The sequence below is a fragment of the Pimephales promelas genome, chromosome 2 (genome assembly GCF_988280905.1).
Source record: "Pimephales promelas chromosome 2, fPimPro1.hap1.1, whole genome shotgun sequence".
NCBI classification, from domain to species: Eukaryota; Metazoa; Chordata; class Actinopteri; order Cypriniformes; family Leuciscidae; genus Pimephales; species Pimephales promelas.
The window spans coordinates 12,446,387-12,473,372 of record NC_142770.1 but is presented as its reverse complement, the minus strand read 5'-3'; the positions used below and the strand labels follow the sequence as shown (position 1 = coordinate 12,473,372).

Below are 26,986 nucleotides of genomic sequence, written 5' to 3'. Positions count from 1 at the left end.
TTTATTGTCTTTAGAGAAATTGTGAACACTGCTGGTTGTGGTTTTCCATGCAATTGCAATGAATGGGGACTGAAACTTCATATAGTTATATGGTGGATTTGTGTAAAAAACTACGGTGACGCATTGCTGCCACATACATATTATTTTCCCCCTCAATTATGTCGTTATAACGAGATCTTATGTCGTTAAAACGACATATTTTCTCGTTTTAACGACATAAATGTCTCGTTATAATGACGTAATATCTCGTTTTAACGACATAAATATCTCGTTATAACGACATATCTCGTTTTAATGACATAAATATCTCGTTTTAACGACATAAATATCTCGTTATAACGGCATAAATATCTCGTTATAACGACATAAATATTTTGTTATTTCGACATGATAAGGGGACATTGTAATATGCATTAAGCTACATTTAGCGTTCTTATAGTTTCGGGAGGAAAATGCTTAACGTCAAATTAAACGCTCTGCGCTCATATTCTGGACTTATCTGATTAAGAAAATCATTATAAGAATGCTAAATGTAGCTTAATGCATATTACAATGTCCCCTTATTATGTCGAAATAATGAGATATTTATGTCGAAATAACGAGATATTTATGTCGTTATAACGAGATATTTATGTCGTTATAACGAGATATTTATGTCGTTAAAACGAGATATTTATGTCATTAAAATGAGATTATGCCATTATAACGAGATATTTATGTCGTTAAAACGAGATATTATGTCGTTTTAACAAGAGATTAAAACGAGATGTCATTAAAATGAGAAAATATGTCGTTTTAACGACAATATTTTTACAGTATGTCGTTTAATATGACAATATTTTTTTTTAATATGTCGTTATTATGACATAATTGAGGGGGAAAAATAATATGTATGTGGCAACAATGCGTCACCGTAGAAAACAGACTGAAGTGAGTTGAACTGGTTGAATCTGATTTGCCAACAAATTATTCAGACTAGTTTTGTGATTCAATTAAAAGGTTTGACTCATAATGATTTGCTCTCAAATCTGACACATCATTTTGAGAGATTTGACTTTCACGAACCCAAAAATAATTCTGACTTTTGTCTCAAAAGAATGATTTGTCCACAAATCAGACATAATTTTAGACAGGTTTTGTGATTCAATGAAAATATTATACACAGAAGAGAGGATTTTCACTGAATAGCGTTAAAATTGGCAACTTTGGTCATTTTTGAGAGACTGAAACTTTTTATCATATAATTTGTGGAAAAGAGTGATCACTACATTCTACAAAATGTCTTTTGTTTTCCACAAAAGAACAAAAGTCATAGGGTTTGAGGAAGGATTTGAGAATTCCAATTTTTTTAAGTTGTCGTCACGCTGTATACTGATTTACAGTGTGCGTTACCGTTACACTCTTTCCAGCCATAAGTGTTATTCCATTCAGCTATCAGCCATGGGACAGCCGCAAGGGTGTATTTTAAAGCACGCTACCGCAGCAGCGCTCGTGGCATAAATATTGAAGTGAAGCACACGCGGTATTAAATTCATACAGGTCAGCTTCGTACATTAATCCAGCCCGGTCAGAGTCCCATCACCCGTTTCCTTGAGCTGAGACGTCACAAGTAGCACGACAAGACCTCAAGGCCACATCCATGCGAATCCGTCCAGGAACTTAACCAGTCCACCTTCAGAGCGGAAGATCCCCCCAGGGCCCATCCGCGCCCTTTTATTTTCCAGTTCAGGGCCTTCTTTTTTGCAGATAAATGCTCTCCGATGTAACGTGACAGATGTCACAATGCATTGCCTCTATTTTGATACGTACCCTCTGATCCTGCCACAAACGATAAAGAGCGCGCACGAGGCCCAGACAACGTGCTGACACTCGTGATTATTTTAGAGCACGTCATTGCCGCGGTGAGACACGGAGCCGGCCAGGTTCCGGAGCGAATGAAGGAATATCAATACGACTAAGACTGTGGTAGACTCAATAGACACATCCATCCCATTGGCACATAGTCAAAAAGATCAATGCAATGATATAGTTGTAGGTTTAGTTGGATCACTCTTCTGTTGAGGTTGCGAGACACACACTTACCACAATTTTTTGACCCAATTTTGGAAATGAAAATGTGCAGAAACTGAAAACTATTGTGTTAAATAGTAAATAATTCAGTGTTTCATTTTTCATAATTCAGTTTCAGTGACTACTTTTCTACAGGTTACCTCATTATGTCAGTACATGGCAAAAGTAAATATGAGTGAAACTTTGTATCTGTATGTTTAAAATTTGTATCAAAATGAATTGGTTTAAGTTGGGTTAACTTAAATTCAACAAATTAGTTCAGTTGAATGAACTTTTATGAGTATTTGGAACTTTTTCTTTTGAGCTCACCAAACTGACACTTTTTCAGTAATCCGAATGGTTTCATTGTTTTAAGTTTTATGAACTTGTTTCTTTTAATTTAGACTTAAATGTAACTGAAAGTGGGCTGAGATTTCAATTTCCCAACATGACACTCTGGGAAAGTAGCCTAAATACTAAAATTAAGTGTTATATAATGTTTTTGAGCAAGATTAATGTGAAATGGGATATTTAGTAGTTTAATGTTTTGCTATGTTAACTTAGAAGAGTTTCTGTGTTTATGTTGTTACCATCAGGTGACGAGTGGAGCGCATAAACTTGATTTGCTCTAAATTGCTGTACTCGTTCAGCAATTGCTAAGCTATGCTAATGCTATTAAAGCATTATAACCAATTTGCAAGTTAACATTTACTGAATTGTTTAGTTAAAGCTAACCAAGTTTGAACTACTCAAATTTTTTAAGTTGAGATTACATGATAATTAAAGTTACGAGCAATTGAAAATAAAAATCTCCCAGTTCTGCTTGCTTAAACTTTGACTTTGACTGACCAAATTAGTTAAAAAAAAAATTAAATTATAAGAATCATGCTTTTTAATGTTAAATAATGAGTTTGAACTTATGTTTTCAACCTTTATAATATTCAGTAGGATATTCAACTGAGATTCTCTTGCAAAAGTTGTCGAGTTTTGAAATGATTTGACCGCATCACCTGGCGTAGTGCCCTTTATAATTTGTGATAATCATTTTTTGTATAACATTCAAGATTTCTAAACATAGAACGGGACAAAAACAACTCATATTAGTTTGAATTCGAGGTCAACGGTAGCGGCGCTTTCGGCCTATCTACACCCTCCAGAGTTTCGTAGAAAGCGTTGTCTCTTCGCAGTCTGCTTCTTCCCATTAAAGCGAGCCTCTAAGCACGACAGCTTAGCGCTATCACCTCAGGCCTACCCACCATTTCCAACATGGGGTTGAACCCAATTATCCCCCAAATTAAAATGAACAGACTTGGCACGGGGAACAATTACTGCTGCGACTCCATTCCACAAGCTAAATGGGCCAAGCAAAAGCAGTCCCTGTTTGCCCATGCTGGCCAAGGACCAAAAGTCTGAGTAGTATTTGGGTTGTGCTTACAATAGTAAATGTATGTGGGTAATGGGAAGGTGTGAGGTTACGCCAGTCGTTCCATTCGCTCTGTTTTTCTTTGCTTTAGAAGACAGGAAGCTGTTCGTCGGGATGCTGAACAAACAACAGACGGAGGAGGACGTGTACCGTCTTTTCGAACCCTACGGAGTCATTGAAGAGTGCACTGTGCTAAGAGGTCCGGATGGAAACAGCAAAGGTGGGATTACATCATTTTTTTGTGGCGTGATGTTATATTATCAGTATTTTTATCAGTATCATTATTATTTAACTATTTATTTGTATGATACACCTAAAGACCTGTGTGTCTGCCTTTAAAATGTCCACCTCCACTCCATTTATTATCCTAAATTTGATGCCCCTGTTATGCCCCTATTTGATACCAAGTTCGTGATTTCAAATGTAGGCGCGCGGTACAGTATGTGCGCTCATAATGGAAGCGATGCGGTCGCGCCACGTCGAGATAAAAACATCTCAAATTTTCAGAATACCGCAAGTGCACCATACGCACACAATAGGTCATGTGACAAGAACCAACTGAAGCGCAACCACCCTTGCGCTGAGGAAAATGGAGAATGTGGCGCGCCCAGCGTTTTCTACACGTTTTAGGCGCTATATGTGAATCCGGCCTTAGAGGTCATTAGAGTCGTTAGAGGTCGAATCCAACTACTAACATGGTCAAGACCAAAGAGCTGTCCAAAGACACTAGAGACAAAATTGTACAACTGAAAAGAGTTTTTAAAGAATATTATTGTAATAATATTTAAAAACATTACAGTTTTGATCAAGTAAATGTTCAAAAAAATCGTAATCATCCCAAAGTTTTGACTTTTGACCTTGTAGGTATGCTGTAAACTGCTGTAAACCACACACTTTCATAATCTATCAAAACTCTCCCTACAGTTTATGTTCTCTTTGCATATTCTGTTAAATATGATATTAAAATTGAACGTCGCCATTTTATGCTGTCCAAGAACCAACAATTTGTTCTGAGTTGTCGCTCATTCAACATTGAAGACTCTTAAGAGATGGAGAAAAAGCAAATATTTGAACATGCAACTTTTTATAGACTCCCATTGTTTTCCCACCGAGGCTTTAGGGACACTGTTAGATGCTAATACAGCCTGGCATTTGGAAAAGCACTGTGGGAGTCTGAGTTTTCCTCTTGCCAGTGTTACGAAAATTGCTGTAGGATTATTTCTGCTACTTAGGGGGTGGATCCGTGAATATCCAGTCTTATGGAAGAGAAGAAAAGGATAGATGTCAAACCGTTCCCTGTACAATAAGACAAGAAAACTACATTTCATTTAGCTCCTAATGTGTTTCATTTCAAAGCCTGTTTCTGCCAGAAATCCGTAATTCTTAAATAAAAACTGCATAAAACGCGTTACGCTTGTATAAGGCACATTAAGACCTATCCTTAATATTTTGACAGGTTTTTCAACGGTTTTCAATACGCCTGCTCTCGAATCCCAAATGGGTTTGAATCCTCGTGATGAATATCTGCGGCGGCGTTTTAAAACGATATCAATTATCCCGTATTTTGAGATTTGTTTGCATAGATGGGCATGTGGCAGTAAATAGCACGCTTGTTGCATCAGCACAGTCTCTAGAGGAGAAGCTTGCTTACCGTTGGAGGGCTTTCTGCCTCTCTCCAGTGTCTTAATGCGCTTCTCTACGCTGTGGCTAAAGTGTTTGTGTACCTTTTGTGTGTGTCTTTTTTTTTTTTTCAGGCTGCGCCTTTGTAAAGTTCTCCACACACGCTGAAGCTCAATCTGCAATCAGCGCCCTGCACGGCAGTCAAACCATGCCAGTGAGTACACACTCCTCTAACGCACACACACACAGAAAAACTCTCATTTTCACTTCTTTCTTTGATGTTCCTTCGACAATCAGTGGTTGCGATGACTTTTATACTTCTGTCCAAATATATTTTGGGGTCACTGTGTGCTATATTGAAAAAAATCTCGTTTTCAGTGCTTAGAAAACATATTCGAAATTTACTTTTTGTATTCTTTGGCTTTTATATGGTTTTGAAAAACATGTTCAAATTCAAAGTGAAACTTTATTGAAAATATTATGTGGTGTTACCGTCAAGTGTACTGTAAAAACTTATTTTACTTACACCTTGAACACGTGTGTACACACCTTAATCATTATTTTGTTTTGAATATATTTTCCAAAGTAATGTGTTAATATATATATATATATATATATATATACAAATACTGTATCTTGAGTGTATTATTATTAAGGATTTGGGGAGTCAAAACCATATGACTTATTCACAAATTAAAATACGTATTATATTATATTATATTATATTATATTATATTATATTATATTATATTATATTATATTATATTATATTATATTATATTATATTTAATACGTAATATATGTGTGTGTGTAGTGTGTATAATTATTTTGTATATATAAATACACACACATGCATGTATATATTTAATAATTATTTGCATGTATATACTTTATATATATATTTATACATAATTAATATTATGTGTATAAATAAATATTTGCTATATTAAGAACACATTTTTCTTAAATATATATATATATATATATATATATATATATATATATACAGTATGTATATGTATGTATACTGTGTATATATATATATATATATATATATATATATATATATACTGTATATATATATATATATATATATATATATATGAAGAGTTCAGATGCAAAAGCCTCTAAATGCCATTTGAAATTTTCTTCTTTAATGATGATTTTTATCAAACTTGTATATTTAAGTTCAGTAATTTCACTTAAATAACAAGTGAAATTACTGAACTTAAATATACAAGCTTGATAAAAATCATCATTAAAGAGGAAAATTTCAAATGGCATTTAGAGGCTTTTGCATCTGAACTCTTCATATATATATATATATATATATATATATATACAGTATGTATATGTATGTATACTGTATATATATATATATATATATATATATATATATATATACTGTATATATATATATATATATATATATATATATATATATGAAAAACTAGGTGTGACCACAAAAATCTTGATTTTTCTTTTTTTTTTATTAATTTACAAATGTTGATTTTTTTTAGGTGACATTACATTTCACAAACGAAACTAATCTTGCCTCGTCATAAAAATGCCTCCATTATCTCACATTTCAAAATTATAGATGTCAAATTATTCAATTATGTATTTAAAATTAAATAATTTGACCTATATAACTACAGATAAAGTTATAATTTTCCTATATATATATATATATATATATATATATATATATATATGTATATATGTATGTGTATATATATAAACATAAAAGGTGAACCAGGCAATTCAATCAATTCCAAGCACACAAGTAAGAACAGATCAGTCATTTCCACTTCCAAACTGCATTTGGCCATATTGTTTTGTTGAATAGCTGCATTGCCAGCATATCAGCAAGTGGCCTTTGTCCGGCCGTTTCAATCTCGAGGACTGGACGCTGAGCCATAAAAAGCGGGCTATTCAGCACAGACTGTCTGAATCACACATCTATTCAGTCACACACACATTGTTCGGCTCTCAGAAGTAGCTCACACGCTGCTGTTTTATTTGCTAAAAGACTCCAGTTGGATACAAACGAGTTATGGAATTTCGAAATGCGTTTTAGTGAGTGCTTTTTTTTTCATTTTCCACAATGCAGCGGCATTTATAAAGAAAACGGTTGACCCTGAAATGAAAGTTCTGCCTGTCTTTTCACCCTCATGTTATTTCAAGCTTGTATGACTTTGAACACAAAAGGAGATGTTTTGTTGTCTTTTTATTTCCAGGTAAAATGTAAGTGATCGTTTTTAGTTGAACTGTCCCTTTAAGAGAATGAAATGGCCAGAGAAACGGTTAGAGAGATGGATCTGTGGTGTGATCCGCTCTCTGTATAACCTTTAGGGTCAACTGAGGTGCAAATGATTCAGGGACACTGAAATATAAACCATAGTTCTAAAATCTTCACCTCACACACACACACACACTCAGACATCCTTTCCTCTCTCCTTCCCTCCATCCTCCCGGGACATTAGGCAATAGACTTGTTTACCTCACCTTTCACCACATTGACTGGTGAATTATTCATTGGCATGTACTGAGGTGGGAGTGAAAGAGCGAGAAAAGAGAGAGAGAGCGGGAAGGAATGCCAGATAGAAAAGTAAAAAGAGAGAGGGGTAGAGAGACAGAGGAAGAGTGGAGGAAGCTCACAGGGGAGGGATGGAAAAAGTTTATAGTCATCTCGGAAGGTAAATTGATTATGGAAAACCTTACCGGCCTCCATTCTCTTGAGTCTGAAGTTATAGAGGGAGGGGTCACGACTCGCACAGCTCCCAAGGTGCCAAAGTGAGATGTTTAGCCGAGATAATGGAGTTCTTCTCAAGGCAGGGCTTGATGAAGCACTCATCCATCTGCAAACTCTTCAAAAGAAGCAATGGCGAACTTACCGAACACCCACCAGCCTCTCACGCCCCCGGGCCCCCATCGGAGAATCTCATACTGCTCGCAGTTACTAAAGTAACACATGATTTGAAAAATATCCAATCAATTTGAAAACTAATACATCAAAGCAAAATGCTCTCTCAAAAACTAGTCAGAATGTATTATGGTTTATGTCAGAACGTATTATTGATGTTTAACTTAATTTATGTCAAGCAGGGCTTCTGCATTGCGTGATTGGAATTGAAAGCACAACAGAAAAAGGTGTGATGCGTCAAGTTTACACCGTTGAGTAATACCGTTTTTTTTTTTTCAGGCTAAAGTACAATACTGAACATGAAACTGTAATTAGAGCATTTTCGTGTTTAATTTATGAACGACAAGATCAGATTGTGTGAGGCGATTCGAATAAAAACCACGGCAAATTAACAGCCTCAGGTAATTGGTTTATTCAGATTAAAAGAGAAAATGACAACCAATCAGAACACTGATTTGACTGTGGGCGGAGTTACATTGCGTGAGATGGTACTTACTGCGGCAGAAATCACTGACGTGACAACTTTACTGATTCAAGTAATTTGTTTGCCCTGACTAAAAATATAACGAACGAAATGACCAATCCGATCATATTTGATGTTTAATTTAATTTGACAAACTGGACTTTAAACCAATGAAATCTCACTGTGGGTGGAGCTACACTGCGTGAAGCAATTGTAATAGAAACCAATCGGGACATATTTAATTAACTCTCACTATCCCGTATACGGGAGATCTAACTTTACTTTGCTATATTACTATTAAATCCTAATCTAATAATGACAAACTAGCGTTGGAAAGGTTTAAGATTGCTAAATATATATTTGACTGCTGTTTGATTTGGCCGATGATTTTTTGGCAAGAGTTCTGACCTTTGTCGCAAAAAGTTGACGCACACACCTTTAATTATTGAAACTTTGGATTTTCATGCTAAAAGTTCATAATCAAACATAAAAAATATAATATAATATTATCTTTTATTATATCACATATTTTAGTAGTTATCATAAATTAGGTATCATCATTTGAAAGCTTACAAACTCAGAATTCATCCTGTGAAAAACGTTTTATAATTGAACGTTGCGTTACCATAGAAACGGTACTCTAAATTATTTTATCATGCTCCTCCCCTTTTGGGCATCATTATATTTCATAATTTATGATCAAAATGTTTTCTAATCTTGACAAAACACATTGTCAGAAAGGTCTGAGTCTCAAGGTTCCGAATTTTGTGACAGAATTGTTATTTGGACATAAATTTATTAATTTGTATACTAAGAACTAAATTCAATGGAATTCAATGGTACCCAGTGGCTATTTTTGGTAACGCCTAAACAAAATCTCATGCAAACTTCAATTTTTGTGATATCAACTTCAAATTTGGAACATAACTTGATTAGATGTATGGCTTTGATTTTATATTAATTTTAGAGGAAAATATTTAGTAATATATATATATATATATATATATATATATATATATATATATATATATATATATATATAAAATAAAAATATATAGTACAGTATATTTGATTTACTTTAAATTTAAACTTCCATAACTTTTTTTTTGAAGTGTTTTCACTTCAGCAATAATCTGCTGAGTGTTTTCTTTAAAACAAGACCAAACTTGGGTATATTCCTTTTCCATTCAACCGTTTGAATAGTGCAAAAGGGGGGGGGGGTGACAGCTAAGGGATTAATGTATAAAAACAAGACTTTAAATCAATGGGATTTCACTGTAGAAATGATTGAAATAGAAGCCGCAGAAGAAATAGGTTTGACGCAAAAGTAAGAAGTGAGTTTATCTAGACTAAAAGTACAATGACGAACAAATGACAACCAATCAGAATATATTTCAGATGTAATGCATGTCTGTTTAATTTTGAGTAAAAGAAATACCAAAAAGATTTCAATGTGAGTGAGAAAAGTGCAATGCAAAAGAATTAGAAACCAAATAAAAATGTCTTAATGCTCATTGTTGTTATGATAAACACAAAGACTTGCTTTAGCATGCAAACATTTGCAGTTGTTGCTTTATACACCAGCCAGCCTCTCACAACCCTCAGTTCGCTCTCCTAGAATCAAACGCAGCTTGTAGTTATTACAGTAAGAAGTCCAGTGAAAAAAAGAGGGCTAATTCATTTTAAATACGCATGCATAACACAGTCTGCTAATGATGTGCTCCTGGGCTGCAAGAAACTGGCCTTATTGCAGAAATGCTTGATGCTTGTAGTCGATCCAATCTTATATTCATCTCAAATCCCCCCGGCTCATCACAGTCAGTGCATTATCTTCATGCACACAAACACACGCAGTCCACTTTCTATGTTTCGCTTGCTAGCATAGCCATGAGGTCAGAGCTACATACTCTAGAAGCTTGTATGTTTCCAGACTTGGCGTGAATATGCATATGCACAAATAGGAAGAGCACATAATGTTAGAGCGGGCAGGTTTGAGACTGGGTTTTGACTTTCTCTTTATTCCGCGCACGGCCGCCCCCCAGTGCCCTTCCCATTTCGTGCTTTCGGACGTGGGGCAATTAAAAATTTACACTGCCGTGCGGTAAAGCAAATTGCCAGACTTCAGGAAGGCCTTGTACAACGGAAGACCAGGGACGAAATTACGCCCGGAGAAGGTTGGAAGGGTCAAGGAACTCTAGCCCCCCGCTTCGGTCTCATTTCCAGCCGAGTGTGTACGCCAGGGATTGACGGTATTTCAACAAATACAGGAAAATGAAACTGCCGCTGCTATCTGATATTACAATCTCCTTGGTTTAGGAGAGTTTGGGCCGCCGACCAATTTCCACTGTCTATGGTTGAATGGCAATGTGTTCAGCTGGATTTTCATTTCCTCATGACTGTGTGGATATCTGCGCAACAACTACGGGACAAATACTGGCCCAAAATTGCAGACAGCAATGTCTGGTTACACGCAGCCTGAGCTTGAATGTGATGCTGGAGGTTTACATGCATTTTGATGTAAAAACTAGTAACACTTGTGTCCAGTCCTCACTGTTGACCACCATGACCACCAATTTCAATGGTCAACACATTTTAATATCTGCGTTTTTTTTTTTTTATTGTGAAAATATACAAAAAATTCATTATGCGATTGCTGCAAGAAGTTATCTTATTCAAAGTTAATGCACATAGACAGATGTGTAGAGTTAGAGTTATATCATATATAATGGTCAGTGTTCACAAAGAGACCTCAAGAATCGGGAAAGCACCACGGTGGCCCCATGCGCCGCTCATTCTCGCAAAGATGCGATCCTCTCTCTTTGATTCCAGAGCCTCGTTTCCCTCCTTCTTCCTCTGTTGAACAGCACTTTTTATTCCCACAGTTTTACTCTCTCTCCAGAATCCATTTCGCTGGGTCCTGGACCTATGGGAATTCCTCCGGGTGCTTGGCGGCTTAAAATTTAATGAGAGTTTTACTTCACAGATCAACCAGCACTCTCTCTCTCTCTCTCTCCTTCTCTCTCTCTATCACGTTCTCCCACAAGCCTATATCTTGCTGGACCAACAAGCCCTCGGCCCTGATATTCACTGGATGTCTCCGAGCTAAAGCAAACAAACAGTCAAGAAAGGATTGGACAAATACCAAAGATTTTGAAAGTTCATAGCTCCAAACATGGCCACTTCGAACTAAAAGAATATTGAAATTCGTCTTTTATTTGCATTGCCCAAGAACTAAGAAGTAAATATTTTGTTCTCCTTCTTAATAGCTTAATGTGATGTGCTGAACATCTTGGTTTTCAATAAATACTCTGCGCATTCGAGGTTAATATTAAAATGACATCTTAGGCCTACAGTTTACATACAATTTAATACCAGTAGTTCAAAATGTTAAAGGCATAGTTCACTCAAAAATGTATATTTACTCTTTTATACTGTACACTGTAAAACATATTTTCAAGATTTGTTATCACAACATATTTTCGTTTGTCAAATCAACTTTATAATAATTTATTTAGTTGAGATAACTTATTATTTTGAGTTTCTGATGGTTACATTATTCTACTTCATTGTATTAATTCACTTTTTCTAGTTCAATCAACTTAAAATTTTAAGGCAACCCTGGTTACTTACTTTTTTAAGTTAAACCAACAATATTTTTTTTACAGTGTAGTAATCACAAATTTTTTTTCTTTTGTCAGATCAACTTAAATAATTTATTTAGTTCAGATAACATATAATTTTGAGTTTCTGATGGTTAAATTAACCTCCTTCATTGTATTAACTCACTTTTTCCAGTTCAATGAACTTAACATTTTAAGGCAACCAGGTTACTTACTTTTTTAAGTTAAACCATCAATAATTTTTTACAGTGTACCGTTTAAAAGTTGTTTTTTTTTGTTGTTCCAGATAAGTTGTGAAAAAGTTTTTTTTTTTTTTTAATACAATGAATTTGGATGGTGAACAAGGCTGTCGAGCTCTAAAAAGCACAAATAAACACCAAAAAAGCATAATAAATTTATATTTTCCAAATTTTCTGAAGTAAAACGATGTTTAAAACTGAGTGACATTTTTGTTGTTCACCGGAAATTCCATTCACTTTTACTGTATGGAAAAGAGCAGCTTCGGCATTCTGCAAAATATCCTCTATTGTGTTCCACAGAAGAAAGAAATGACATGACATTGACTAAATGATGACAGAATTGTAATTTTTGTCTGTATTACCCTTTTAATCAGGGGGAAAAGGATGCTGCAGATCCCAACATTGTCCACCGTCAAACTTTTTATGCATCTCGCCAGTTTTCTCAAAACTTTGCAGATGTCTCAGTTTCCCTTGAGGTTATACCCAGAAATAATTTTAACTGCTTTGGTGATAAAAAAAAAAAACCTGGATCGAAGATAAGGAGTTTTTTAAGATTGTCTTGCATTTGGCCATGTTGTGGTACAATTTCTGTCCTGCAAAGTTCCATTTTGTTTAGTCGTGCATGAACGCCAAATGAACAGTGACTGAATGCATTGACATTGTCCCTGGTAATGATATCCTAACTAAGCAGTTGAGGAAACAATACAATAAAACAGTTTGGGGAAGGCTAAGGGCATGAGGGTTCAAACAGAGTGAAATCGAAAATCAAATCTGCATTTATCCTCCCCAGCGACCGGCTTTTGCTGCGTTTCTGGCAACCCCTTCAAACGCCCACATGTGTGCTGTATGCCTAGAGCCAGAGTTGTTGAGCTTGGATGTGCAGACTGATTGCTTTGTTCTCAGCCCTCACTAAGTGTTCCGAAAACAATGCAGACCACAACACTGACCACCTACTTTTTCAGCAGTCTTTGTTCTGGTTTTCCAGGGTTTTTTTTTTTTCTCATTCACCATAGCCATTTTCAGCATTTGTTTGATAAAGATTTTTTATCTGGATCAGCCAGAACATTGCAGCATTTGATTTAAAGGTGCTGTATGTAAGTTTTTGACTGCACTAAAGCATAAAAATACCATATGTTTGCAGATATTTAGTAAATATATATAGTTCACATCTGAAAAACAATGCTACAGCCAGTTTTTTTTTACTTTGAATTGTGCGATACCGCACATCGCCAATTTACCCAATAGGTTGCCAGTTGACGGAAAACACAGTATATTGCATCCATGGAAGCCAGCGAACAAACTGGATCAGAGATCACAGATTCGACCCGACCTAAAAAGCCTCCGCACTTATGTAAAAATATCTATGAATGGGAGCATATTAAAACGTGATATCAACTCACCGTAAATCAATAAATCAACTCATCAACTTACGTAAGTTTCCGCGCATTCCATTGTCAATTGCACTTTTTTCTGTTGCGTGTCGTCAATCTGGCAACCCGCATGAGCGTCGAGTCTGAGGTGGGGGAGACAAGTCTCTCTAATATTTAAAATTTTGGATTGCAACGCCCATTTCAACCATTAGCTGTCAATCTCACATACTAAATATTTAAAATAAAAGGTATTTCAAAATGGTACATTTATCAGTAAACAAAATGACCAGATTGTGACTTTATACTGCACTCAAAATAATGCAAGATAATGAATCAGTCATTAAAAAACAAAAAAAACAAAATTGTACTAAATAAAATTATTGGTTCATGTTCAGTTTCTAAATGCCCTTTGAATCTTATTGGATAATAAATGTTGCCCAAAATTATATGCTTTTTTTTTTCAATATGGCTATTTAACATTGTGTTTTCCCTGCCCAGATATTGAATTTCGGCCCAATGTTGGGCCGTGATCCACCAGTTTAGGTCTTAAAGCACAGCGTCCTATTCAACTGTACATACATGGCTGGTGGCCTCACCCGATATCCCCCCATATCGTGGCTGCTTATCGACATTTTCACATCAATTTCAGCTAGCCTTATCTTGGCTGATGCACAACCTTTCTCTACCGTCAGATCACAGTCATATTTCGGCCTTTTTGCCAAAATCAATTTCGTATTTATTTATTTATTTTTCTTCTGACTATATAGTGCTGGAACAGAGGATGTTGTAGGCTGATAAAGGTCAAGTGTAGCATCGAATCATTGAGAGATTCATAATGAATGTGAGCGCGGCTCTCGCAGCAGGTGTTTCATTACCACGGTACGGGAGAGAATGAGTGAGACGGACTCAGAAACCCACACATCCAAGGTCAGAACATGATCATCGGTGGCCTTGTCAATCTCAAAACACACCCACGTTCCTCGGCTAATCCGTTTGATATTTCAGGAGCAATATCATAACCTATCAAGTACGAAAATCTGAAATAGGTTTTGTTATGTAACGGTCAAGCTGCCAAAGCTCATGTCAGTCTACTGATACCACCAACAAATCAATTGCTTGAGATTTGATGTTGAGATTTTGTTTGAAGTTGAGTTGAACTGTTATATTTAAGATGTATCCAGCCGCCTTGTGTTTGGTGGAAGAGTTGAAGTGAAAAAGTCATAGTCATGCCTTTCACATGGGAACCCAATGTTTTTGATCATTCTTAAAGGAGAACTCCGGCACAAAATGAACCTTTGGTCTAATAAAACATTGGTACCTAGTCAACCGTTCTCTGAGATTTGTTTTCATGATAATCGAACGTAAAGAGTTTTATCTCTAAAAACTGTTTAGCGTATAATACTAGTACTGGGGGCATTTACTGAGTAAAAAGAAATCGCTAGTTTATACCACTGACAAGGGTTAAAATAGCCCCACATTAACACAGTAACATAAAGAGGGTCCACACATGCAAAACGAAGCATTGAGAACTTTGTAAGTGTACAGACCATTTAATGAAATGGATTAATGAATATGTTGCAGCAAGATTTTAATTTTGTTCTTTCATTTTAAAATCCATTCAGGATATTCTTTAATTAAAAACTCAAATTTAGTTTTCCATACAGGCTTGAAATAACATGAGGTTGAGTAAAAGGCAGTTCACACCAAGAACAATAAGTATATCTATACATTTGTTTTTATGATTATTGTAGTTCTGAGAGAATATGAAAGTTCCCACCACAACTAAAACAATAAAAACACAGAGGAATAATAACATTGGAATCACTTTCAGAACGTTTTTTTTTTCAGCTTATGGATGGTAAAAACATCGACAGCCAATCAGAATCCATCCTGCTTATAAGAGTTCAAGCATTTAAAGCAGAAGAATAAACACAACTTTATTGTCCAGTGGTGTGGACAATGACATCGTTAACATTCTTGGTGTGAATCTGGGAACTATCCCTTTACCACAAGTAGGGTTGGGTATCGAGAATCGAGTATCGATTGGAATCGGGACTAACTTTTCGTTTTTCCCGGAATCGTTCAAAAGTAAAAATTTCGATTCCTAGATTCAATATTCACAGTCCGCCGAGCGGAAGAAGAAAGCGCTGAACAACACCAACGAAGAAGCGTCTACCGGAAGTTTTGGCATAACCGCGCGAGTCGAACATGAGTAGCTTACGTCGGCGGTCCAAAGTGTGGCTTCACTTTTCTAAAAATAACGAAATTGTTTATCAATTGTTAACGAAATTGTTAACGAAATCTCGGCAAAATGCAAAATTTGTGACAAAAGGAGGATTTGTGACAGAAGGAGTATTTCCTTCAGAAAGGATTATTTCCTTCCGAAAGATCGTTGGTTAGCAAGGTTAGCTAAACTTTTTTGACCCTGCCTCTTAAAAGAATCGGAATCGAGAATCGTTAGGAACCGGAATCGAAACAAGGAATCGGAATCGGAATCAGAATCATTCAAATTCAAACGATACCCAACCCTAACCACAAGTCCATTAGATTTCTTTGTTAACATGTTGACCTGCTCTAAAATTCCATTGAATTCTATAGCATGTTACTGTAAAGGTGCGTTCACATTTAGCGTTCCTCAGCAAAATTTCACATAAAATCCAATCATTTCAATAAAAATCCAGGATGAGTAAGTTCCCCATGCAGATTTTGGTCATGTGAATACGCCACGCTGACCAACAGAAAGCAGCTTGGTTTGAAAGTACATCACTACACTATTTACAAGCCGCCCCTTGAAATTTTGCTGAAATATCTCTAATGTGACCGCACCTTAATTCAGAATCAAGTATCTATGTACATTATGAGTTGTATTTTGTGTGGTGGTCATGGGTCTCGCTTGCAAAGCGGGAGGTTAAACGCAGCCTGCCCTCTCTCCTCAGACTGGCTCCGATTCTCTCCTCCCTCAGGGCGCGTCGTCCAGCCTGGTGGTCAAGTTTGCCGACACGGACAAGGAGCGCACCATCCGTCGCATGCAGCAGATGGTGGGCCAGTTTGGCATCTTCAACCCTGCCATCGCCCTGCCCTTCAGCACCTACAGCACCTACGCACATGCGGTGAGTACCCCCCTGCCTCTCTGGGGCACTTGGACACCTCAAGGCCCGGCACGTTTTGATGATCTCAAAGCCGCCCGTATGCCCTCCCCGTCCCCGTCCCCGCACGCCCACATGTCCCCGGAGTGATTCAGAATATTCCATAGGAAAATCTTCACCTGGCTATTTATAGCACGCATTAGTTCCTTCAGTACGTGGGAGGTTGAAAAGCCGCTGAGAGGTTGAGTCAGAACCTAATATTCATTCATGGGGGACATCAGAGTTCAATTTTAAGTAAGATACTATAAAACTGTTGGGGAGTAACTATCCTTCTCGTTAGTTCCTCCATATGGAGTAGATAGATATACTTCTATTTATGTACTGATAAGCATAGACAAATCTTTTCTTGTAAATGCCAGGATTAATTGTTGGCATCGACCCGCGGAAGACAGCGGCATGGCAGCAGAAGACGTGTGGGGGCCGGTCCGGGATGCTGAAAAAATACACCCTTATTAGCATTCATGAGATGCGAAGCATCCGCGGGAAATGCAAATGGTCCGAGAGTGTCGTGCGGGGGGTGGTTGCTGTGGTTCCCACAGGTTGGCTGTGACTTTTATCTCCCGTGTCAGAGATGGTGCAGTGTGCTGCGCGGTGGCAATGACACTTTCTCTTTAATTCACTGCTCCAGCCCAAGCCACAACCCACACTTGTCGAATCCGACTGCCTTATGATATCGCATTCAGCTTGAGGCAAAGTTTGCGACTTTTTATGTAGGTCTTCTTCTTTGCTTGTTATCATTTCTGTTTTTGACTTGTCTAAAACAGGCGCATTATTTTAAACCAGATACATAGAAATAAGGCACTCACTATTTTTCTACATGTGATGAAATATACGCTTTAAAGATGTTATATGCACATCGCCTGAAATGACGACTTTAGTTTTTTAGTTAAAGAGTAACTAAACCCTAAACCAACTTTTTTTTAGTTAATGATCTGTAAGAATGGATCTTTATTAATACCAGTCATTGATTCGAGTAACTTTTTCGACATTTGTGTGTAAAGTGTTTTATTTCTACAATATATGGTGTAAAAACGTCTTAGTGCTGCCCTCTTCAGGTTGAACGGTGGCTACTGCAGTTGAATATTCCTAGTGGATCTTCCGCACTTCGTGACGTACGCAGGTTTCAGCTCACCACGCTCTTGGTACGAGCTACGCCCTTGGCAGTATAAAAACGTCAAAACCAGTCAGGAGTTAGAATTGCGAGTATTGAAAACGATCAGGATAACGATTGAAAACCGCTGGGGTCTGCCCATTTTTTCAGCATTTTTCAAATATTGCCAGTGGGTGGAGTCAGGCTCTGACCAGGGGTTTAGTTACCCTTTAACAAAAACAACACGACAACTTATGATTTTTGTGTAATGCTGTTTCCACACACCACTAGGTGTCACTATAAGGCATGGACGACATTGTCAACCTAGCCAGAAAAGAAGACTTTAAATATACATAGGCTGCATGCATCCGAAATCACCCCCATACACTTATAAAAGGTACTATTTGAGTGGATGGGCATTTGTAGTGGTGTCTGAAACCATTCTTTCTTCATAATTGTTGCTCTGAACAAATGCTAATAAATGATAACCTACCTCAGATTGTGCAGCTTGTTCAGTAGATGTTAGCTTTAACTTTTATTAGCAATTACTATACAAATTTCGTCTTGCAGATGATAAAACCGTCTAAATATTTAACTAATATTTAAAAAGGCCAGTGCAAATCTGGCTCACAGCCTATTCTAAAGTTTTCATTGGTCACGCCAATCACAGCGCTAATTGCTTAAACACTGAATCAAGTAGCCTATTACCCATAACCTTACCCTTCAACCTTAACTTTAATATAGGGCTGGTGGCGCATATTTTTCGCGACCAGATGCATTCATTATATTTCTAGAATAATAGAATTTTCAAATCGTGGCCAAAATAACACTTTTTTTATGGCTATTTTGACTTGGCAGTGTGTAGCGGACATGCTAGCATTGTAGCAGCAAGTTAGGAAGTCGCTAACTCCGCTAGCATTTTCCATGTTCTACTGTTCTCTCATTTTCTCACCTGAGCAGAGCCTGAAAGGGTTTCCGACAGGCATTCGATGCGCCAAACAGCATAAGCTAACGTTTAGCTTCAGATATGGCAATGGTACATTTAGAAACGTGGAGGACGAGCAAATTAAGAGGCTCCTTCCACAAACACAGCTGTGCAGAGGATTACGGGGTTGAGCTGACAGCCAGTAAATTGGATTTTAGTCAGAGCAGAGGAGGGGGCATCTGAGCGCAAATTGGAGGGGTAATAGTGCTGACAACATCGTGGCAAAAGACAGATGCGTTTTTTTTAAAAAGGTACATCTAACTCCTAAATCTGACAAACAGCTTATCATTCAGTATTACATGAAGATGTTGAAAATATCAGATGCGTCCTCATCTCTTGAGTGGAATGGGGGCGGGGGGTTGGGAATGGGGGGGGGGTTGACATAAACACGCCATGAAAGCGAGAAACATTAATTTTCTTTCAGAAGCTCTTGTCAATACAAGGCGAACATCTTTTATCTGTCTTTTTCTCCCGCTGCCTCATGTTTGATCTTTTTTCCTTTTTCTAAGCGGAGCCATCTTCATTTTCGGCTTTTTTTTCTCTCTCTCTCTCTTTTTGGAAGATGAATAAAAGCGCGGCTGTTGATGGAAAGCCAGAAAGATCTCTTTTACTTGACGCCAATCACCAGAGACGGTGCATTAGATTAATATGACGCACAAATTGCTTGAAAGCACTTCAGAATGTTCTGAAGCCAACATTAATAAGGGGAATGTTTGTCTGGGTATTTTGGGGAGGGGGGCACATGCTCTGCTATTGACTTACATTGCCCCCTGTTGTTGGGAAAAATAACTGCTTAATATTCGAAGAGCGTTAAAAGTCTTTGATTCTTTTTTTAATTCATGTGTTCTAAACACTATTGTAGTTTTAATGCATTGTTTGGGAAAATAATTCTTATGGACAATCTAGAAAAAGCTAAATGATTGATGTGTTATATAGAAATATAGAATCTCACCCCTCGTTTCTATATGCTTCACCTGAAATGGCTTTTTAGTTGTAAATGGACTCTTTGCAGAAATAGGACTATGTAATGTACATAAAAAAACAACATTATTTTGTGCAAAATGTACAAGACAAAAATATCTAAATGGAAGCGCACTCAGGCCCTAAACATATTCAACATGTCTGTGAGTGTAAATGCTTTTAGATAGAGAAGATATGCTTTTAGAATTCATGAAACGCACAAAACAAATACGTTGCATTCTCAGCATTGCCATAGGGGGCGCTGCAGTGGACATTAGTGCAACTATGTACCATATTTACGTACAACGTACCATATTTGTGAATGATTTTTGCTTCTCAATTATGGTACACCTATAATAAGTGTTTATATTCAGACTATTTTAGAACGGTCAGGTCGCCACCGCTAAGAGCCCAGTACCTGTGTGACTCGTCTTAGGCCCCGTTAACACGAGAACAATTCCGGGTGAAAACGTAAAAATATTTTATCGGATGTGCCTTTCGTTTACACGGTGACGGCGTTTTTTTTGAGGCTTAAAACGCAAAAAAGTGAAACCACCCTCCAGAGTGGAAATCTTAAAAACGCTCCACCACCGCGTTCCCATGTAAACGGTAAAAACGCAAAAGTCTATTTGACAGTGAAAGTTGTAAGCAGGCGCGTGGACTTCTTGTTGTAGTGTGCACTCCTAGCCGCCTGAAGTGCATACTACATTGAATTTCACACACTTCCCACACAAAATGCTCGTCTAAACGCAGAACGCAGTTTTTTTTTTTTTACGCAAGACACATGCAGTTCTATTTATTAACCGCTAGACTGCCAAAAGTTACGGACTGCAGCTTTAAAAAAGTAAGTGTTCGTGCTGCCTTAACATTTTAAGTTTAGTCAACTCAAATATCCAAGTTGTCACTTTGTACAAGGTCAACTTTTTTAAGTTGAAACAACTTTTTTTTACAATGCGTATTCAACAATGATAATAGTAAGATTCTTTAGCACCAAATCCACATATTAAAATGATTTCTGAAGAGTCATGTGACACTGAAGTAATGATGCTGAACATTCACTGGAATAAATTAAGATTTAAAATAGAAAACATAGTTGTAACTTGTAGTAAATTGTAGTAATATTTCAAATATTAGTTTTTACTGTATTTTTATTTTTAAAAATTCAGCTTTGGTGAGCATATAGGACTTTAATTTAGAAACGTAAAAAATTCGTAATGATTCCAAACGTTTGAAAGGTAGTGTTATTTTTATAGTAATTATATATTTTTTTTCAACAACAAGCTCTGGTACAACCAAAACTAATTGGCACCATCTCTGAGTTTAATCCTGAAGATGTGCCTCAGCAAACAGCAGAAAAAGGAGCGAAGCCGTTTTCAGGCAATCTTACAGGGCCAGGGACCTTAATAACCAGGGTCCTCGCATTCAGCTCACTCCATTTCTCGTCTCTCTATAAATATCTCTCCAGTCATCCCGCCATTCTCCCTGCGCTGCAGCAGGGCCAGACCGACTGTAAGGGGTCATGTGTGATGCAGGCAGAGGTGGGCAGAGACACAGAGCAGCTCTGGGTAGATAATTGCCAAGTGATAAAGAGGTGATTGCCTGGTGGCTCTGAGGGAGACTAATGCCACCGGCAAGCCATAAAAAAACCCACATGCCTGACACTAAACGAACGCCATGGCCCGGACAACCTCTTCCCGATGCCACTTCTGTTTTTTTCCCCATTTTTGAAGGAAGAAAAGGTTACGACCTCAGTGATGAAGACTTCGCTGAAGGCAATTTGGTGCCTTTTGCTTGCGCTTGAATGCTTCCTTTCTATTCAGGATGCTGGGTAATGTTTTGATTCTGAAATGTTCAGGGATAGTTCACCCAGTTGAATTGTTATAATTATTTGTAATTATTATTTCACCTTCATGTCGTTCCAAACTTTTTTTAGCATGTGGAGAGACCATAGCTGTCAAGACTTAAAACTACACACAAAAAAAAAAAAACGCCATCAAATTCCTTAGAAGTTTTCAAAAGATGTACAACATCTTTGTTAGTAAATTTAATAAATGAAATTCAGTGTATACATAAAAGAATCTTGGTCACCATTCACTTTCCTTGTATGGAATATGTTCATTGTATACTCAAAATCACAATAAAATCACAGTAAAAGTTTCAAAAGTCTTCAAAAGTCGTATAACACCTTTATATTAGTAAATTTTGAACATGTAACACTGAAACACTGAAAAAAAAAAAAACATATAGAATCACCATAAAAATAGATGATACATTCTTGCACTAAACATTCAAAATTTTGGTCACCATTAAATTTCATTGTATTAAATGGATCAGCTGCATTCTGCTAAACTTCTTTTAAGGGTTTAGAATGACATGTGAGTGAATACTGACAAAATGTAAAATTTTGTCTGAACTACGCCTTTAAATGAGAATAACAGAGATAACACAAAAGATGTTTTTTTTAATAGTCTCATTCGGCCGCCGACAGCCGAAGGGCCTTGTTTTTCCTTTCTTTTTTCCCTTCCTCTCCCCTCCACCTCCTCCAAGAACAAATTGATGTTGCTCACTTCTCCCCAACATAATTACATGCTTGGGCCTCCAATTTTCTGTTTTAATTCCTAAAGAGCAGAACTGAATGCCACATCGTTATCTGAGGCAATCTGGTGGCAGCCATGAAAGGCGACATTATCCGAGCCGTTCATGGAGGGAAATTACAATATGGAAGTCTTCAACGTATCGCACTATGCTCTGCCCAAAGCCTGTCCCTCTGGCTTTTAAAGGGCATTAGTAAACTGTCACCCGGCTAGAGCCAGCCAGCTTAACTCTGACTCCCCATTCAAGCAGGAAGGAAGGCCGTGAGATGGGCAAAAAGGCGTCTGATTACTGTGGCATTGCTATTACATGGTGGAGAGAGACCAGACTTTTGCATTTTTAACTTCCAAAATTCTTGCAAACTCACCTACGTAACAATTTAGCTACACACTTCAGGCGGCGAAATGCGTTCTTAAGAATAACAGCTAAATATTACAACATAAACTTTATATTTTTTGGAAGAATATATTTGAAAAAAATCCTTAAGCTACAGTGTAATTTGTAGGCGTAGATTGATGACGCATAAGCGGAATTATGGAACTTGTCGTCAAGCTGATGGATCTAATAATGTTTATGGATGAGTGAATACATTGATGTTTTTAACATGACAAGCAGGGCGCAAATGCTAATGAGAGACAGATATCGGCGCCACACGCGAGTCTTGCGGATATAAAGGAATAAGGATATTTCATTCTACCGAACTACCCACAAGTGCCGAATTACTATTCACACAAGTCAGTTTATTTGACGAATTAAACTTGTGAGGTAGCGCAGCGCTGTTTCACTTGTGGTGCTTTTCCACGGCACGGTTCGGTACGGCACGCTTTGGCGCTTTTCCGCTGCATGGTACGGTAGGGCTCGCTTTAAATGGTACAACCTCTGTTAAAGGGTTAGTTCACCCGAAAATGAAAATTCTGTCGGTATTTACTCACCCTCATGTAGTTCCAAACCTCTATGTGTTTATTTGTTCTGCTGAACACAAAGGAAGACATTTGGAAGAATGTTTTAATCAAACAGATCTCATTCCCCATTGACTACCATAGGAAAAAATACATACTATGGTAGTCAATGGGGAATGAGATCTGTTTGATTAAAACATTCTTCCAAATATCTTCCTTTGTGTCCAGCTGAACAAATAAACACACAGAGGTTTGGAACAACATGAGGGTGAGTAAATACTGACAGAATTTTCATTTTTGGGTGAACTAACCCTTTAAGGTTCCAAGCGTACCGTACCGATACTAAAATGTGACGTGAACACAAAAATGTTCCCATTAGGTGTTGTTAAACAATGCCAAGCTTTTTAGTTTATTCAGAATATTTGTACTGAATTTTTACCTTTAACTTATATAATTACCAACCTGGAGGATAATAGAAGATCCTCAGCAGTTTGTTGATGGAATTATGCAAATGAAAGGACGAGTTTATAGATAATGGTGCAGTTGAGGCTTATAGATTTGTTTTGTGGGTGGACGGCATCTTTCAGGCTCAGTGAAGAGGGCGATGAGAGAAAATGAATGCTTTTCTACTATCTAGGGATAAAACAACAGCAGAGAGCAAAGCACCATGTGCCGACATGAACAATATCATCCTCAGCATTCAAATGAAGAGTGGAAGCTTGATGATTATTGTATGAGGTTGCGTCTTACTTTGGGCCTCTTCAGACAGGGACTAAATGTTGTGATGTACAGGAAGTATTGTTCCTGCTAATAGACTTTAGTTGAAAATGCGTCTTTACACAAATTTCCAGTGGACATGACTTGTGAAACGCCATTCGAAACCCATTTTACTTCTGTAATGTGACATATTTCCAGGTGAAAAAGAATATGAGCTCAACTACGACACTGTAAAAAGAATATTTTCAAGATTTATCACAACATTTTGTTTTTGTCAAATCAACTTAAATAATTTATTTAGTGCAGATAACTTATTATTTTGAGTTTCTGATGATTAAATCAATCTCCTTCATTGTATTAACTCACTTTTTCCAGTTAAATGAACTTAAAATTTTAAGGCAACCAGGTTACTTTTTTTTTTTTTAAGTTAAACAGTCTATATATAATTTTTTTTCATTGTTGCATATTCCTGAATATCTATTGGCAGCCTCATTTTCATTCCCAACTAATTAAATACTGTGCTGACAAAATTCTATAGGTGCACTGTCACATTATTAGCAGCGACGAGACATACAAACACTTGTGTACGATGCATGAAAACTAGAATGTATGCATGAGGTTTGGATCTAAGAATATCTGCTTCAATGTAACTGTGACATATTCAGCCTTGATAGCTGTCACGTCATAAAGGAAAATGCGGGGGGGAAGAAGTTTCGCTGTCAAGGCCATGAAGAAAGCATTACCTTAAAGTTTGAAAGGGAAAAAAAATGAATACAATTCAATTTTTCCCTACCCCGAACTCCCAGGTCCCTTAAGGACTACAATAATATGTGCGTCGATCCCTCTATTAGAACAAGCCAGACCGACAGCTATTGAAATGTTTCAAGGGGGCTTCTGACAGCCCTCTGACTGGGAAGATGGACGCTTTCACTAAACATAGGTTGACACATTTTTCTCTTTTTCCGCTCTACTTTCTCCTCTACTCTGCGAAGCACTGCCTATCCATCATGCCCCCATGTAGCCTGTGTGCTTCTGGTAACTTTTCTCTCTCTCTCTTTTTCTCTTTCTGCTTTGTGTTTCCTCTATCCGGCAGCTGATGCAACAGCAGGCGGCCCTAATGGCTGCCAGTCACGGAGGCTACCTGGCGCCCAGCGTGGCCTTTCCCACCACCCAGATCCACCAGATGGGGGCGCTCAATATCAACAGTCTGCCGCCCACTCCCATGACCCCGGTGTCGGGTGAGTTTCATCAGACACTGGGTGAGCAAAAGCGCTTAATTTCCTCTCTTCTGGGATGGGGTCGTGCTTACAGCATTATGTTAACTGGACCGAACACAGTCAGTTCATACGATTACATACACTTTAAAAGTACAATTTTTGCTGGGCTAAAGCAATCCTTTAACTGTAGAGCGACCAAAAAAAATTTTTCTGCACCTATATAATGCAATTGTAGCTCGGCTTCGACCAGCACGTGTACATGCCCCACGTTTTGTGCCAGCTCTAAAAAAAAAAACGTATAAAAGTAAAAACACGGAAAACCGGAAATTTGTTTCAATGGCGGGAAAGCATTGTCTCATGAATGATGGAAATTTCCATCAATGTCGGGGAAAAAGTTAATGTATCAAATATCCAACTGTGCATTTTGTCATGTATCCTTGGACGACTGTTAGACTACTTAAAGGGATAGTTCACGCAAAAATGAAAATTCTGTCAGTATTTACTCACCCTCATGTTGTTCCAACCTACACAAATTACAAATTAAGATATTTTTGATGAAATCTGAGAGCTGGATCACTCCTGCATACTAGTCCATAGGCTTCTTGAGGAATTGAAACTTGCCGTCCTCGAAAAGTTATTAAAGACATCGTTAAAATAGTCCAAGTGACCTCAGTGGCTCAATCTTAACTTTATCAAACGACGAGAACACTTTTTTGTGCGCAAAAAACAACAAAAAATAACGACTTTATTTCAACTATTCACGTCCTTCTCCATGAGCCTCTAGTCAGTTAACGTAGTGTGATATCGTAGAGCTACGTCACACGTAGGCTCACTATTGGCCGACGCTGGTCATGTGTGTGATGCGTGTGATGTACAATTACAGAAGCTTACGCTATTAAACTAGTAACCTAACTCGAGGCAGAGAGAGAAGTAAACGAATAGTTGAAATAAAGTCGTTATTTTTGTTGTTTTTTGCGCACAAAAAGTTCTCGTCGCTTGATAAAGTTAAGATTGAGCCACTGAGGTCACTCGGGCTATTTTAACGATGTCTTTAATAACTTTTCGAGGCCGGCAAGTTTCAATCCCTCAAGAAGCCTATGGACTAGTATGCAGGAGTGATCCAGCTCTCAGATTTCATCAAAAATATCGTAATTTGTGTTCCGAAGATGAACGAAGGTCTTACGGGGTTGGAACTACATGAGGGTGAGTAATTACTGACAGAATTAACCCTTTAAATACATGCTGTAGTTTCAGTGTAACTACGCATTTAAACGTAGTCAAGTTTTGTTTGTTTTCAGTTTATTTAGAAGTCAGTACGTATAACTTTTGGATAGACAGAACTGCGCATGTAAACGTAAACTTGCGGTCTTTCACATGGTTTTCATTGTGTTAAGACAACACAATGTTCAGTTTTTCGTACTGATACTTTTTGGGGAAAATTTGCAGAAGTGTAAATACCCTGAGATTTTGTTCAATAAAAAACTCGATAATAACTGCATATGTAAACATACTTGTGAAGCATTGCTTTTGGATTAACCAAACTGTACACAACTTCACAAATGCCGTCAGTTTTCCATGCAACCTTTTACGTTAATCTTAGCTGAAGTGTGAATAGCCTTTAAGGTTTTATTCCATTTTTTTTTATGAACAAAAATGTTAAACTACACAAC

General features: G+C 37.4%; 1 protein-coding gene across 13 annotated transcripts in view; it reads left to right on the top strand.

Moving 5' to 3' along the window:
• Window positions 1-26,986, top strand: part of celf5a (cugbp, Elav-like family member 5a) — a 234,842-nt gene that overhangs the window by 182,815 nt on the left and 25,041 nt on the right. For 3 of the 13 annotated variants that reach the window (XM_089135310.1, XM_039694870.2, XM_089135351.1), the window contains exons 4-7: window positions 3,564-3,692; window positions 5,227-5,306; window positions 16,674-16,820; window positions 25,193-25,358. In XM_089135310.1, coding sequence (XP_088991436.1) covers window positions 3,564-3,692; window positions 5,227-5,306; window positions 16,674-16,820; window positions 25,193-25,358 — 522 coding nt within the window. Of the gene's footprint in view, window positions 1-3,563; window positions 3,693-5,226; window positions 5,307-16,646; window positions 16,821-25,192; window positions 25,359-26,986 lie in introns of all 13 variants that reach the window. The other 10 variants (XM_089135299.1, XM_089135303.1, XM_089135318.1 and 7 more) reach the window with 6 other exon arrangements.